The following is a 13,294-nucleotide window of genomic DNA, read 5'->3' on the forward strand; positions in this document are numbered from 1 at the left end:
GAGATATTTTCTGCGTAAACTTGTGTGTTTACTTTATTTATTTTTTGCTCGGAATTATTCATAAAATGATAGACCTATTTAATCATTTTCTTAAAAAGAAATAATTGTTTTATGTTCGACCTTCTCCGGTCTTCAACGGTCACCAGTTTTCAAATACCTTATTCTGTATTGATCGTTTATTCAATTGTCAACTATATTCCTGATACAAACGTTTATTTATCCCCCCCCCCCAAATAATGTTAAAAATAGTTAAATGAAATATCTTTATATCATTAAAAGGTTCACCGCAGGAAACCATTTTACTTGTTTATGATTGTAAGTTTTATGTAATACCTTAAACGGAACATGTAAAATATTAATTGGTGTACTAGTGTTTACAAACACTCTCGGTGAGTAATGGCCTATGTAGTACACCATACACTGTGTACATCGTCACATACGCATAGACGCTTGAATTGGTTGAGCGTTATTTAAATTACCATTATCAAAGACAAACAGATATGCCAACTCTTGGATATTGGAAAACGAAAGGTGTAAGTATTTCCTTCTTGCTTTGAGATTTTACTATTAAAGTAGATTATTAGAAGGGTGGTATTCTCCTGTTCTACATTACGACTACTTTCACCACCTAGAATATGCAACTCGTACATTGGTAACAGTACGAATATTTTGTAATTCTAATTTCAGTTAGCACAGCCGATTCGATTGCTTTTAACATATGCCGGGGTAGAATTTGAAGATGTACAATACGAACAAGGGCCTCGTAAGAATTAATATTCTCCCATTCTTTGAAATTTTTATACTATTTGTTATAAAAACTGTTAGATATTCTAAACAAGTTACGTAATATTATTTTAATAATGTAATAGATCTATGCTTTACGCACAAATGTTTTATTTTTAATGTTACTTTGTTCAATGTCGCTAACAAATACTACACTACTTTGTAATTTTTCAGTTTAAAAAGGTCACGTGATATGCTAATTTGTAATTATGTTCCTGAATTTCAGCGCCGGATTTTAGCAGAGAATCGTGGTACAGTGTAAAACCAAAGTTTGGAGAAATTTTATCTTTTCCCAATGTAAGTGTAATTGTGCAAATATTTTGATTTATAAATTCTGCAGATAAAAACACCAACGATTTCTTTTTTAAAAATGTGTGTTTTGGACAGGTCTTGCTTCTAGTGCCAGGTGAAGGTAGCATTTTAATGCTCGATATAAAAAGGAAGATGTCTGTACGCAGTGCTATAAGCTTTATGTAGGTAAGCCGTTATTGTTCAAAAAGTAAAGTATTGAATACAGCCGAACCTGCGTAAAAAGCACTGTAAGCACTGAAACAGATAGCGACATAAACACCGAAATACATCCGTTCCGCAAAAGAGCGTACCTTTTCGCTGTATATCGTACACATTTTAAGTCAAAGTGTTTGATATTCCATTAAGTTTCGACCTATGATTTTGGTGTATTCACTTTACATTTGATACAAGACGAAATAATAGCATCAGAATTCTATCAGTACCTAAAAGTAAATACTTTAATTGTTATAATAATGAACAATTCATGTTGTCATACTTGAGCTATCTTTTCAGCTACCGTATTACATAGATGGCGATGTTAAAATTACCCAAAGTCACGCTATTTTAAGACACGTAGCCCGGAAATACAAGCTGGATGGTGTAACGGAGAACGAAAAGGCAGTTGTAGATATGGTAATAGAGGAGGCAATGGATCTCAGGCATGGTATTGTCAAAATAACGTATACAAGTGTGGAAAACTATGTAAGTGCGAATATATCCTTACTGTATTAAATTATTAGAAGGTATCAAAATAATGGAAGTTAATTTTTTTTGTTAAATTACTCATAGAAATTTATTTCGATATTACCTAGGTGTTAAGATTGTACGTTATGGGCATAACAGAGTACCAAGCAGTGGAAGGTATTGTATATGTTGTAACACAAAAGGTATAGAAGATGAATATCATTTTGTATTCCCAGTGAAATATGATTGGGATTGCGTTCCATGAACATTACTTGTTTTTTACACTTATAAGTTTTGTTTAATTCTATTTTTCATTTCGTTGCTAAAATTTTCAGGAGAAATGGAAACCAGATTTCTTTAAGAATCTCCCGCCAAAACTAAAACAGTTTGAGAATCATCTAGGTGTGAATGACTGGTTTGCTGGGCGCACTGTAAGTTTATCTTTATCAAACTTAACCATGCTGATACTGTAAATCTCTAGCCACCCGTATTGAGTCAGACAAGCCTACAAGCCCTTACATAGGCACTTGGTTTTGGGATAAAATAACCCTTTGAGAGGTTTGTAGAACTCAAATTTGATTAAGTTACAATTTTTTAACGTGTTATGTCTCTTTTCTGAAACGGTCATTTTACCGATATTACTAAAAAAACGTAGTAATATAGGTGTATATCAAAAAAGTACACCAAGTGCCCATGAGCCCTTGCACTATCCTTACATTATACTACTAATAAATAAGCTTCCAAATTTTCATCAAGATATCAGTAAAATTTAATAATAAATTGTTTGTTACGGAGGACTCTATTCATATTTTAATAGTTATTGTTTATTTATAACAGAATGGTTTCTTGTTTATTTATAACGAGAACTATTTTATTGTGTATTTTTATAACTGAGACAAAAATAATCATACAGTTACTTTGTGAAACGTATTACTTGTTTTTATTCATAGCGACAATTTTCCTTGTTTAATTATAATGATTACCTTAAAAACTAATTAAGATGTGTTATTGTAGCATATGCCTGAATAGAAATCAAGATTTATTGTACCTATAAGATTATTTTTGTAATTCTTTTAAATCAAAATATTGATCTTCGATTATTTTAGATAACAGCGGCTGATTTTTCGATGTATGAAATTCTTGATCAACTTAGACGGATGCAGGTAGATTCTTTGAATGCCTTCCCCAAGCTACAGGCTTTCCTAGATAGGTTTGAATCTCTGCCAAAAGTCAAGGAATATCTATCACTGGACAAAGTCAAAAATCTTCCCATCAATAGCAAAATTGCAGCTTTTAAATGACGGTTTGAATTTACATATTATCAATTCACTTATCACAAAAACCATTGAATAAAATTTTGAAAAAAAGACGACCGTCTATTTTAAATTAAAGAAAGTGTCTTTCTACCATTTAAATCAGATTTACACGGTGACAAAAATGTGTTTTTACTTTATTTTTGACTTGATTAATTTCGATTAATTTACATGTTCACAATGCTGCATATAGTGAATATTCAACCAAGAGGCTTAAAATTCTCCAACCGACCACGACACTCTTGAAAAAGCTTGTTGAAACTGTACCTCGAAACTTCATAAAGCTATAGTCTATATGCCATTCATAAGGTATTGTAATTGATGCTTTAAACATTATTTATAATCGGTATTAAAATTAATTCCATATTAATTCCTTATACGAATATATGATCAATAATATGAGTATATATCGTATACATATATATATACTTGTTTTTTTTTCTCAAGAAAAAAATATCAACAAAATCTCAAATATTTTTTTATATAAATTTTATTGGACATCTGACATGCTGTAAATTGGTACAATATCTAAAATATAATTCTCGCATAATAAAATTCACAAAAACTTACATAATTGTGTTTGTGTTGTATAACCTAATACTGATACAATGAAGCGGAAATGACGTCATTTATTTGAAAAAAAGATCGTCTGCTTCTTTATCACAAGGTAAGTTTACCGGGAATATTCAAGTTTGTACATGTAATACTAGTATTACAATGTTTTGCTAAACGCATAAAAATTATTCAATTGAAGAATTAAAAAAAACTGATTTTAGTGCTGGTATGACGTCATTCTTTGAGAAAGTCGTCTGCTGTTGTGTGAGACAAATCTGAGACCAATTGTGCCTATTCGTTGTATATAAATAAAAATATCTGTTTAAAATACACCAAGATAAAATACATATTTGAAGTCATAGATAGAGCCAACCTTAAAATTACAAAAACCTTAAAAGCACTATAGTACAAGAGGTATCCGTAAATCTTAAAAGTACTATATTACAAAAGATATCCGTAAAGCTTAAAAAACTGTTAATACCATTTACAACTTTCAAATGAGGAATTTTTTTCGAAAAATTAAGTACATGATGGCTGCGTAGCAAAGTCATTCTTCATTTGTTTTATCTAAATGCGGCAGATTTGTTGTTGATTGGCATATTACGTACACTTTCCTGCGCGAGATACTCTTTCACTTTCGGTAACTCCTGGAATCTTCCGAGGAATGCTTTAAGTTTCGGGTATGCGTCTAGTGAATCAGATTTCATACGGGTATGTTGTTCCAAAAGCTCGTACATCGGGAAGTCAACCACAGTTATCTGTTTACAAAAATAAAGCAATTAATTACAACAATGTCTGTACAAAACATATTTTTAAGACGAAAAATTAGCACGGATCCTGAGCAGGGCGTTAGAGGTCTCTAGTCTGAATATTAATTAACTTCCGTTTTCATTGTGAAACATTTATGCAGGACAGCTTGCCGAAATGTTGTTATCCCCTCTCGCAAAAATCCTGGACCCGCGACTAAGAATGTTCATAAAATTTTGTGTCCTTATTCGTGCATAAAATAGGTATGATAATTAGTTATTTATAAATGCATACTCTTAGAGTGACCTTATGTACTCATCGTGGTTTCAATTAATTAAATGATATTCAAATGCTAGCACAGGTCTGTTGCTATATGTGCCAATCACTATTGGGCTATTTTGAACTTAAAAATTTCAATGGCTGGAAATATCAAAATACAAAACATCGAGTTAATTAAGGTATAGAGCCTTGTCAGACTACAGGTACACGTGTGTGTCGGCTGGCTTGGCTCTATACTGATGACAAAATCTTATCAATTTCAAGGGTTAGAAAAAGTTAACATTTGTTAGTGGTTTTCCATGCTGGCGATATGGCGTAAACTACTTTATCACCGGTAAATCACTTGTCACGTGACGGTATTAAATTACCTTATCACCGGTAAACCACTTGTCACGTGACTGTATTAAATTACCTTATCACCGGTAAACCATTTGTTGTCTCCAAGCTTCTTTTCGAAAAGTGCCAGAGAAGTTTGAACATTTTTGAAATACTCGTCTTTTAAGCTTGCCTGAAATATATATAAGTATAAAATTTTAATTCATATGAATAGCACAACACTAAGAATCTGAATCAAATATATTTATTATCTTTGGCTATTCCATCGATCTTTGGCTATTACATTGAGGTGTAAAAACTTTTTAAGCGAGAAAAAAAAACGGTTTCCTTTTTATGAAAGATTAAAATATGTCTAAAAACTACTTACGTAATCTTTATTATAACATAATCTGACCACCCCATTTCTCAGATCCATAGCTTGATCTAAAAGCATGTCAACAGTTGCTTTTTCTTTAGCTGTGTCCCCTTCTGTAAAAGAAATACCAGTATGACTAAAATAACCAACGGAGGTTTTTGGCCGTAATGGAGTGCAAAATTAGAATTTATCAATATTGCAAGAATTTTAAGACAAATTGTCAGTTTGATTGAGTACTAGTAAATGCCAAAATGTGCACATATTTTGTCACTGTTAAGCATCATCAAAAAGCAATATTTTTTGATAGCTTGTATTAAGATGAAATAAAATGAAAGTTGAAATAAAATGAAATTTCAAAGAAAAGGACGGGTTCCATGTACACACTATTTGTTCATTAAGTTATTTTTACCAATTTTATAATCAATGGCCAGTTTGTTATGATGCGTCATGTATAGTTAAACTTTAACCTGTCTTTCCATTTTTCAGAACCATAATGTGACTAGGAGCGATGTTAAAGGCACATTATGCCTTAGATTTTGTTTTCTTCTGTCGAAATTAAGGGCTTACATTTGCTTTATAAACAACGTAAGATGCTTATCACTTTAAGAAAATGAAAATACGAAAATATTTGTGATAAAGTGGAACAGAACGTAAACAAACAGGTATTTTGACTTCCAAAAAAAAATACTAAATTACTATAATAAGTGTACTAATAGTCAAAGTAGAGAGACGAAACACAACTCGTCTATATTGGCAATGGGGAACTGTAAAAGGCATCAACAACATGTTATCATTTTAATGCCTAAATGGGCCTTTAAAGGATCAGAAATACGTATTTGATATTAAGTTTGTTTGTCACTGTGTCTTTGTATAGAGTAAACTTATAACCAAAATTCTCACCTAAATTATGTTTTCTGGCTATATGCTTCAGAATGGCGTTACTCTGAGTTATTTTTACATCCCCGTCAATATAATATGGTAGCTGAAATACAAAAATAAAAAGAAAATCCGGATCAAATTCAAACCATGGAATTTAACTTATTTTAAATTTCTTACATCTTATATATTCTATAACACAGGCCCAACATCTTAGCATGTACTAAAAATATATGCCCCAACATTTTGACAAAATCTAACTCAACCAGTTAAGTGGTAAATTGTACATTCTTCTTTCAAATAAATGATTTTCTCGTAAAATAAAGGCGATGGCGGCATGACCAAGTGGTTAACGCGTCGGATTAGTAATATAATGAACGCTAGACGCGTGGGTTCAAACCCTTCAGAATCAGAGGTATGCCGTTGCTCTGCCTGAGCAAGAAACTTTACACTTGTTGCTCAGTACTTGTTAGTCGTCAAGTGTGTCTATAGTCTTGAGTTTCCTATATAACGAACTAAGATAAATTATGTATAAAACTTAATAAGGCGTATACTGAATTACATGTACTCGTACTTACATTTGGAAAGTCCAGCAGTTCCGTAAATTTAGGTTTTACACTATTCCATGCCTCTCTGCTCAATTCTGGTGCTGTAACGACCAGAAAAGGTTTCGAATATATATGATAACACAAAACTCTGATTCAGTTATTGCTACGATACCAATATCTTTAGAAGTGTTTCTATTCAACTTAAATATTTGACAACAAAATCAATATCGGTCAACAAAACCTAAATTAAATACAAAACCACAAAATAATCGACAGATCTATTCCTAGTTTTTACTGAGATTTATTTAACCCCTCTTACCCATATTTAAAAGTAACATCCTATTATTACAGTGAAACCTCTATAGTGTGACTCGTGTAGATCAATAACCCCTCAAAGGGACACTACTGGTGGTGTTTTGACATGATGGGACTGGAGATAGTTTTCTGATATTTGTGAGCCAAATGATGATGGTCGGGCCCAATAACTTGACCATTCCGACCTCATGGTTTTCGACAATAATCATTTTTATTGTGCAAAATTACCCAAATTGAAAAGCGATGCACCCCTTTTTACTAAATTCGGATATGAAATGCAGTAACTATCGAATTTCAATTCATTTTATGTATATTTTTAATTGATATGTCCTTTACATAGTTTAAAGTTTTTAGACCTCGGTGAAGCTCCTTAACGTTTAAATATACAAAAATGTTTCTACATCGCCATTCTAAAATATTACATATTGTAGTTCAAATAAAATAATATTTACGGTCTCCTTGTTCGTATACAGTGTCTGTAAACTCTTCTCCTGCATATGTAAGGAGCAATCTGATTTGCTGGGCACGCTGAAGAAAAAAACAACAACAAAAAAACACACAGTGCATTATTTTATTTGAAAATACTCTAATGTTTTAGTTGCAAACACATTTGATATTAACATTTAATGATAATCATTTTACCCCGCTTTCAAACTTTAATATTTACATGTGAGAAAAAAATGAATGCAGACTCTTGAAGTAAATTAAACGTTCTTGGGTGTCTCATGCAGTGATACACATTTTATTGCATGAATTTGCAAGAAAACTAACTGTTCATCAATGAAAGAAACTATTCTTTCACTGAAATTCAAATCAAAGTACTTTCTAGCTAAAGCTACCTAAATATGTGCGTCGCTTAGGATACATTTATTTTTGAGACTATGCAAAACCTATCTGTACGTAAACAAATGCCAATGTTAGGCTTGGATACATAGTTCAAGTAATCATGTATGGATTGTTTCGAAATGTGGTCTTATTATTATATATATTTTTTAATTTGCAAAGTTCGTTGTTGCACGTAAACTATTGTTCCTGAGCTGTATGCATTCTTGATAAGCGACAAAGATTTGTACTTTGCACGCAAACTATATCGTATATACATGTACAGAAGGCACTGAAGACACGGGTAAGGTATAGACTATCTAAACTCGAGAAAATGGCCGGAACTATGTTGATAAAATATGCTAACGCTTCATGACCTTCACTCTCTTCAATCGAAGCATGTCTAAAAGGCAATCGAATATAACGTATCCGGAACTTATCAGTGACTTTGTTAACTTTGAAATTGATAGCGAATAACAATGACAAAATACGAATGATTACACAGGTAGAACTGCCAGAATGTGTTATAGCTAAAAATAGCTGATGAATTCTGACCATTTGTTATATAAAATAATAAATTTTCCAGTCCTTCGCCGAAAAAAAACGATAAAAAAGTTTTACTAATTTGATATTTAGTGTTTACTTTAGAAACAATTTGTTTATATTTCTTATTCAATGTCTAGCTGTCCACAAACAAAGAGCAAAAAACAACAACAACAACATAATTGCTGACATCATGTTGCCTAGCAACAAGGACAAAATATAATCAAGCCAACTTTGAAAGCATGTCATCATCAATGAATTAGAAGACCTTGCTTTTAATTGTCCAATTGAAAACTGAAGTGGCAGCATTTCAGCGTAGCCCAGTATGCAATTTACGTCATATAATTTTGGATCCCCAACTTGAAGTTGTATACCCCCTGGTTTCTAGGTCCTTACTGCTTAAATTGAATACTCCGTCATATTACGTATAAGACCACATGTAGTGTAAAATTATATACTTTTACAGAATCTTTCCAAAAACAGATTTTAACGTAATGATAATACAATACATGTACCACTGATATGTTCTTTATTAAATGTTAAATAGTAAAGTTTGGAGTGGTCTGTGATAAGATAACAGGTCAAGGTTCCAGATTTTAAGCGAATAAACATAGATATATAGGTATGTCACTAAAACGAGTTCAGTAGACCTATCTGAATATGACGATTTGACGCGACTAAATTGCTTAATCAGCTATAATTTATAATTTTATTAGTTGAAATTATATTTTGTCCATTTTAATCCCCTTTCACTTTTCATATTCTTTGGTAACTTTAAAATTATTTCATCTGAACCGACGTTTTGTGAACAGTAGAGCACAGTTCATGTACTTTTTGAACAGCCCTCGTACATGTATTATATTTTAATCTCGAGAGGGATTGAGGGCCCCCCCCCCCAAACCACACCCAGCCCTTTGATACCATATACATATATATGTAGGCTCAATCAATAAATCAATAACGGATATATACATAATCTAAAAAGTACATGCCCTCAGTCATAATACATGTACTGTTAATTTAGAAATGGGGCTCTTACAATCATTTGTCATTGTTATAAAAAAATATTAGATCTAAATTAATTGACAGACTAGCAGAAAAATATCACGATGTGCAACATGCTTTTTTCAGTTACAATAAAGAATGCTAATATTTTTAATTTCAAAAACATTTCAGTAGAATACGGTCAAGTTACATAATTTCACAAACCACGCATACATTTGGTTTATAATCAATAACTATTAAATTTTCATAATATCCTGTTATATAATCAGTAGCATGCCGATTTTATTATGTTCGAATCTAAAATAAGAATTTTACATACCCCACGAATTTTCCAGTATCCTAACTCAGGCATGGTTGTTCAACTGCTGCGTATACGTAAAATATATGTTCTAAATACATGTATAGCTGTACTCTGATTGGTCCAAACAGTAGTCAACAGAACAATTTATAAAATCAAATTCACTGGGGGTAGTATCTTATTTAATGGTTGAATTGGATTTCCCCAATATAGAAATAGATCTAAAAACAAGAGCTGTCACAGGAGATAGCCAAGCTCGACTAATAGAATACTGGACGCAGTAAGGAAGAAAAAACTATGAAAGGAAAATCAATTATGTATCATTATGTATTAAGTTATAGTAAGAAATTAACATTTGTTAACATAAATTCCAAGTTCAAGGGGGGGGGGGGGGTATTCTAGAAACAATCATGCAACATGTTTGTAATGATATTACCGAAAATTTGATTAGCATAACACGTTTTTTCGCAGATGACAGCTCATTGGCCGTTTCATCCAATGACATGCGTTACATAGAATCTACTTTTAACCACGATCTTGAAATTATCGATGAATGGTCCAAACAATGGCTTGTAAGTTTAAATTCCAATAAAACGGAGGTTATGTTTTTTCATTAACTACATCCGACAAGCCTACTCTCCTTTTTAATGATAATGTTCTTGATTTTGTAGATCATCACAAACATTTAGGTATAACTTTTTTCAACAGATTTAAATTAAATGGCATCAGCATATTGGTAACATTATTACATCAGCCTCTAAAGTTTTGAGTACCATGCGTGCACTAAAGTTTAACTTAAACGCTCAACTCTAAATAAAATCAGTCTACATTTCATACATGCGTCCAATATTAGAATATGCCTCCGTTATGTGGGACGGATGTACAGTATACGAAAAACAATCACATGAACAACTACAGTATGATGCAGTACGCATAGTAACAGGTCTTACCAGGTCGGTATCGATCAATTCGCTTATAAAAGAAGTTGGGTGGGTTGGCGTAAAATACAAAAAATTAGTTACGGTTTTAAAAGATAAAAATGGTCTTCTTCCACAATACCTTGAAAACATATTTCCATCGCTAGTTTCAGAAACAACAAATTACTCGTTAAGAAACAACAACAATTACATAACCATAGCTAGGCGCACCGAAACGTACAACAAATCATTTATACCTTCTGCTACTAAATTATGGAATGCATTAGACACCGAAATTCGCGCAATTAATTCTTTGAATATTTTTAAATCTAGAATGAAAGAAAAGTTTAAAGCCCCCGTAGTACCTAAACACTTTTTGTTTGGTATAAGATACTTGTCAGTTTTACATGCTTGTTTAAGGAATAATTGTAGCAACTTACACGCTGACCTTTTCAATCAAAGCACAGAAGGCGCTGAATTTGTTTGGGTCTCAGAATGTAAGAAAGGTGCAGGTTGTGAGATTATATGTTCAGTGCCACCAATGCTTTCCAGCGTAATTGTAGTAAATTGGCTATAAGACTAATTGCAACACTGATATTCAATCCAATGTTTATTTGACTTTAACAATTTAAAAAAATGAGTTACCTTTACTGGGATTTGAACTCCAGACCTCTCGCTTCCTAAGCGAGCCCGAAAACCCTTCAGCCACGGTTAAATTTATATGTGAACGGCCTGAAGAAAACCATATTATTCTAAAATTAGGGCTTGTAACGACTTTAACTGTTGTTTAACACAGATGTAAATAATCCTGAAGCGTACTATAAGCATGTATATTTATAAAGAATCAAAGGGCTTCAAGTTCTTTGGTATTTTCTGATCTTTGCAATCTAAATCGTACTGTATATCTGTATGCATTTTCCTGTATAAGTTTATTTTTATGTATTATAATTCATTTTGTAAGGCACATACGGAATTCTGCATAACTAGAGTTGCATCAAAAAATCATTTATGTACTTTTTTTACGACAGCCACACTTTATCCTTGTAAATCATGGCTACTTCCTTAACAAAAACAATTAAAAAAAGAATTTAACAAAAAAAAAATTTCCTCGACTGGGATTCGAACTCGAGACCTCTCACTCACTAAGCGAGTGCGTTACCACTGTACCACGGAGATGTTATACACAGAAAGTCTGAATAATATCAAGTTTAGTCATTCTAAATTTAGAACTTCCATTGCATTCAGGTTTGTAATCCTTATTAATTTCGAGGTATTTTGTTCAGGGTAAACCTGTTGTTTAAAATTGAAGTAAATATTTTAGCGAAAATCCTCTCGCCCAAATAGTCCGACATGTAGAATCTATATATTCCACTACTCGGTTTGTGTAGTATTCGGTAATCTACATGGCTAAAAATAGTATTTTCATTGATAAAATCATATTCATCCGCGTAATTTGTGATTGTGCATTTATTGACAATTCTATAAGCCAACGCTATTGTTTAACTTTAAATGCGTTGTAATTTGTTGAATACTTGTAACAAAATAAAAATATTTCTTTCTTTTAAATCGCTAGTTTTAAGCTGTTTTGAGAACTACTTGTTGTTAGGTTTGTCATAAACTTCTGTGTCAGAGATTGAATGTCCGCTTTGTATTAAGTTATTTTCGATCAGAAAATACCAGAAAACAATATTAGAAATATTCGACCATTCGGGAATTACTTTGCTTGAAAAATTGATGCGCCTGTCTTTGACCATCTTTACGCAGTGATCTCCCCTGAATTTTTCGGCTTTAGTGTACATACAAAAGGGAAGTAACTGCTTCAAAAAAGTGGACTACTTTCGGCATTTGCAATTAAGAACATTAGACTCTGAAATTTCGCTACCATTATTTGTTTGGTCTGACGACCCAAACAAATAAAAATCACTTGAGAGAAAGTCCGACTTGTATATGTGGGAACCTTTGTGAGGATGCCGAGCACTATCTATTTTGCTGTCCATTATTTAAACCTCAGAGACTAATACTCTTCGCAGAAACCAGGATTTTTCATCCTCTTAATGTTGAGCTATTACTGTGGGGTAGCAATTCTTTAGATGTTAACAATAATGAACAAATATTTGCACTGTCCAAAAATTTATCAAAACTACTGACCGTTTTCGAAACACTTGATATTTTTGTAAATCGGCCGATTGTATTAATCTTAATAACCTGGTACCATAAATAATTGACCATCAGATTTATGATGGACGTTTCCTCCCAATGACGAATAATGCTAAATGCTGGATCCATAACCTTGTCGTTATTATATAAGTACATAAATATACATTTTTGTCTTACTTATTTCTTACATTGTTTTAATCTTTTTGGTGTTAATCTGTCTTTATCTTTTTCTTTGGTCGATTTATATGTATACATGTCACACTTTCTCATATAAATGCCATCAATGTTGATTAATATATTTTTTCATGGGGAGGCCCGGTCGCTAATGTTGTAAGAACTTGGGGGCCCAACCCTTTTGCTATTTCTTATTTCGAAATAAATTTGTTTCTCTGTATATATACATGTATATATAAGCAATAAAATATTATTAAACTTGTTTTAATTTTAGTAAAAAGTATCAACAAAATCTA

The 13,294-nt window shown here is 32.1% G+C and overlaps 2 protein-coding genes across 2 annotated transcripts; one reads left to right on the plus strand and one right to left on the minus strand.

Annotated features, from left to right (window-relative positions):
• The first annotated feature begins 398 nt into the window (after positions 1 to 398).
• Positions 399 to 3,393, plus strand: LOC132755940 (glutathione S-transferase Mu 1-like). Its single transcript, XM_060746881.1, has 6 exons — positions 399 to 533; positions 688 to 763; positions 1,010 to 1,080; positions 1,588 to 1,776; positions 2,094 to 2,189; positions 2,865 to 3,393. The coding sequence occupies exons 1-6, from the start codon at positions 501 to 503 to the stop codon at positions 3,057 to 3,059; spliced, it is 660 nt and encodes a 219-aa protein (XP_060602864.1). The 5' UTR covers positions 399 to 500; the 3' UTR covers positions 3,060 to 3,393.
• Positions 3,394 to 4,048: 655 nt separating this feature from the next.
• Positions 4,049 to 9,898, minus strand: LOC132755941 (glutathione S-transferase Mu 4-like). The gene is made up of 7 exons (XM_060746882.1): positions 9,772 to 9,898; positions 7,535 to 7,610; positions 6,798 to 6,868; positions 6,244 to 6,325; positions 5,356 to 5,456; positions 5,065 to 5,160; positions 4,049 to 4,384 (listed from the first exon to the last, which is right to left on the minus strand). The coding sequence occupies exons 1-7, from the start codon at positions 9,802 to 9,804 to the stop codon at positions 4,190 to 4,192; spliced, it is 654 nt and encodes a 217-aa protein (XP_060602865.1). The 5' UTR covers positions 9,805 to 9,898; the 3' UTR covers positions 4,049 to 4,189.
• Positions 9,899 to 13,294: the final 3,396 nt, after the last annotated feature.

This window comes from Ruditapes philippinarum, unplaced genomic scaffold, assembly GCF_026571515.1.
Source record: "Ruditapes philippinarum isolate M1 unplaced genomic scaffold, ASM2657151v2 ctg6266_1_1_1_1, whole genome shotgun sequence".
In the NCBI taxonomy this organism is placed as follows: domain Eukaryota; kingdom Metazoa; phylum Mollusca; class Bivalvia; order Venerida; family Veneridae; genus Ruditapes; species Ruditapes philippinarum.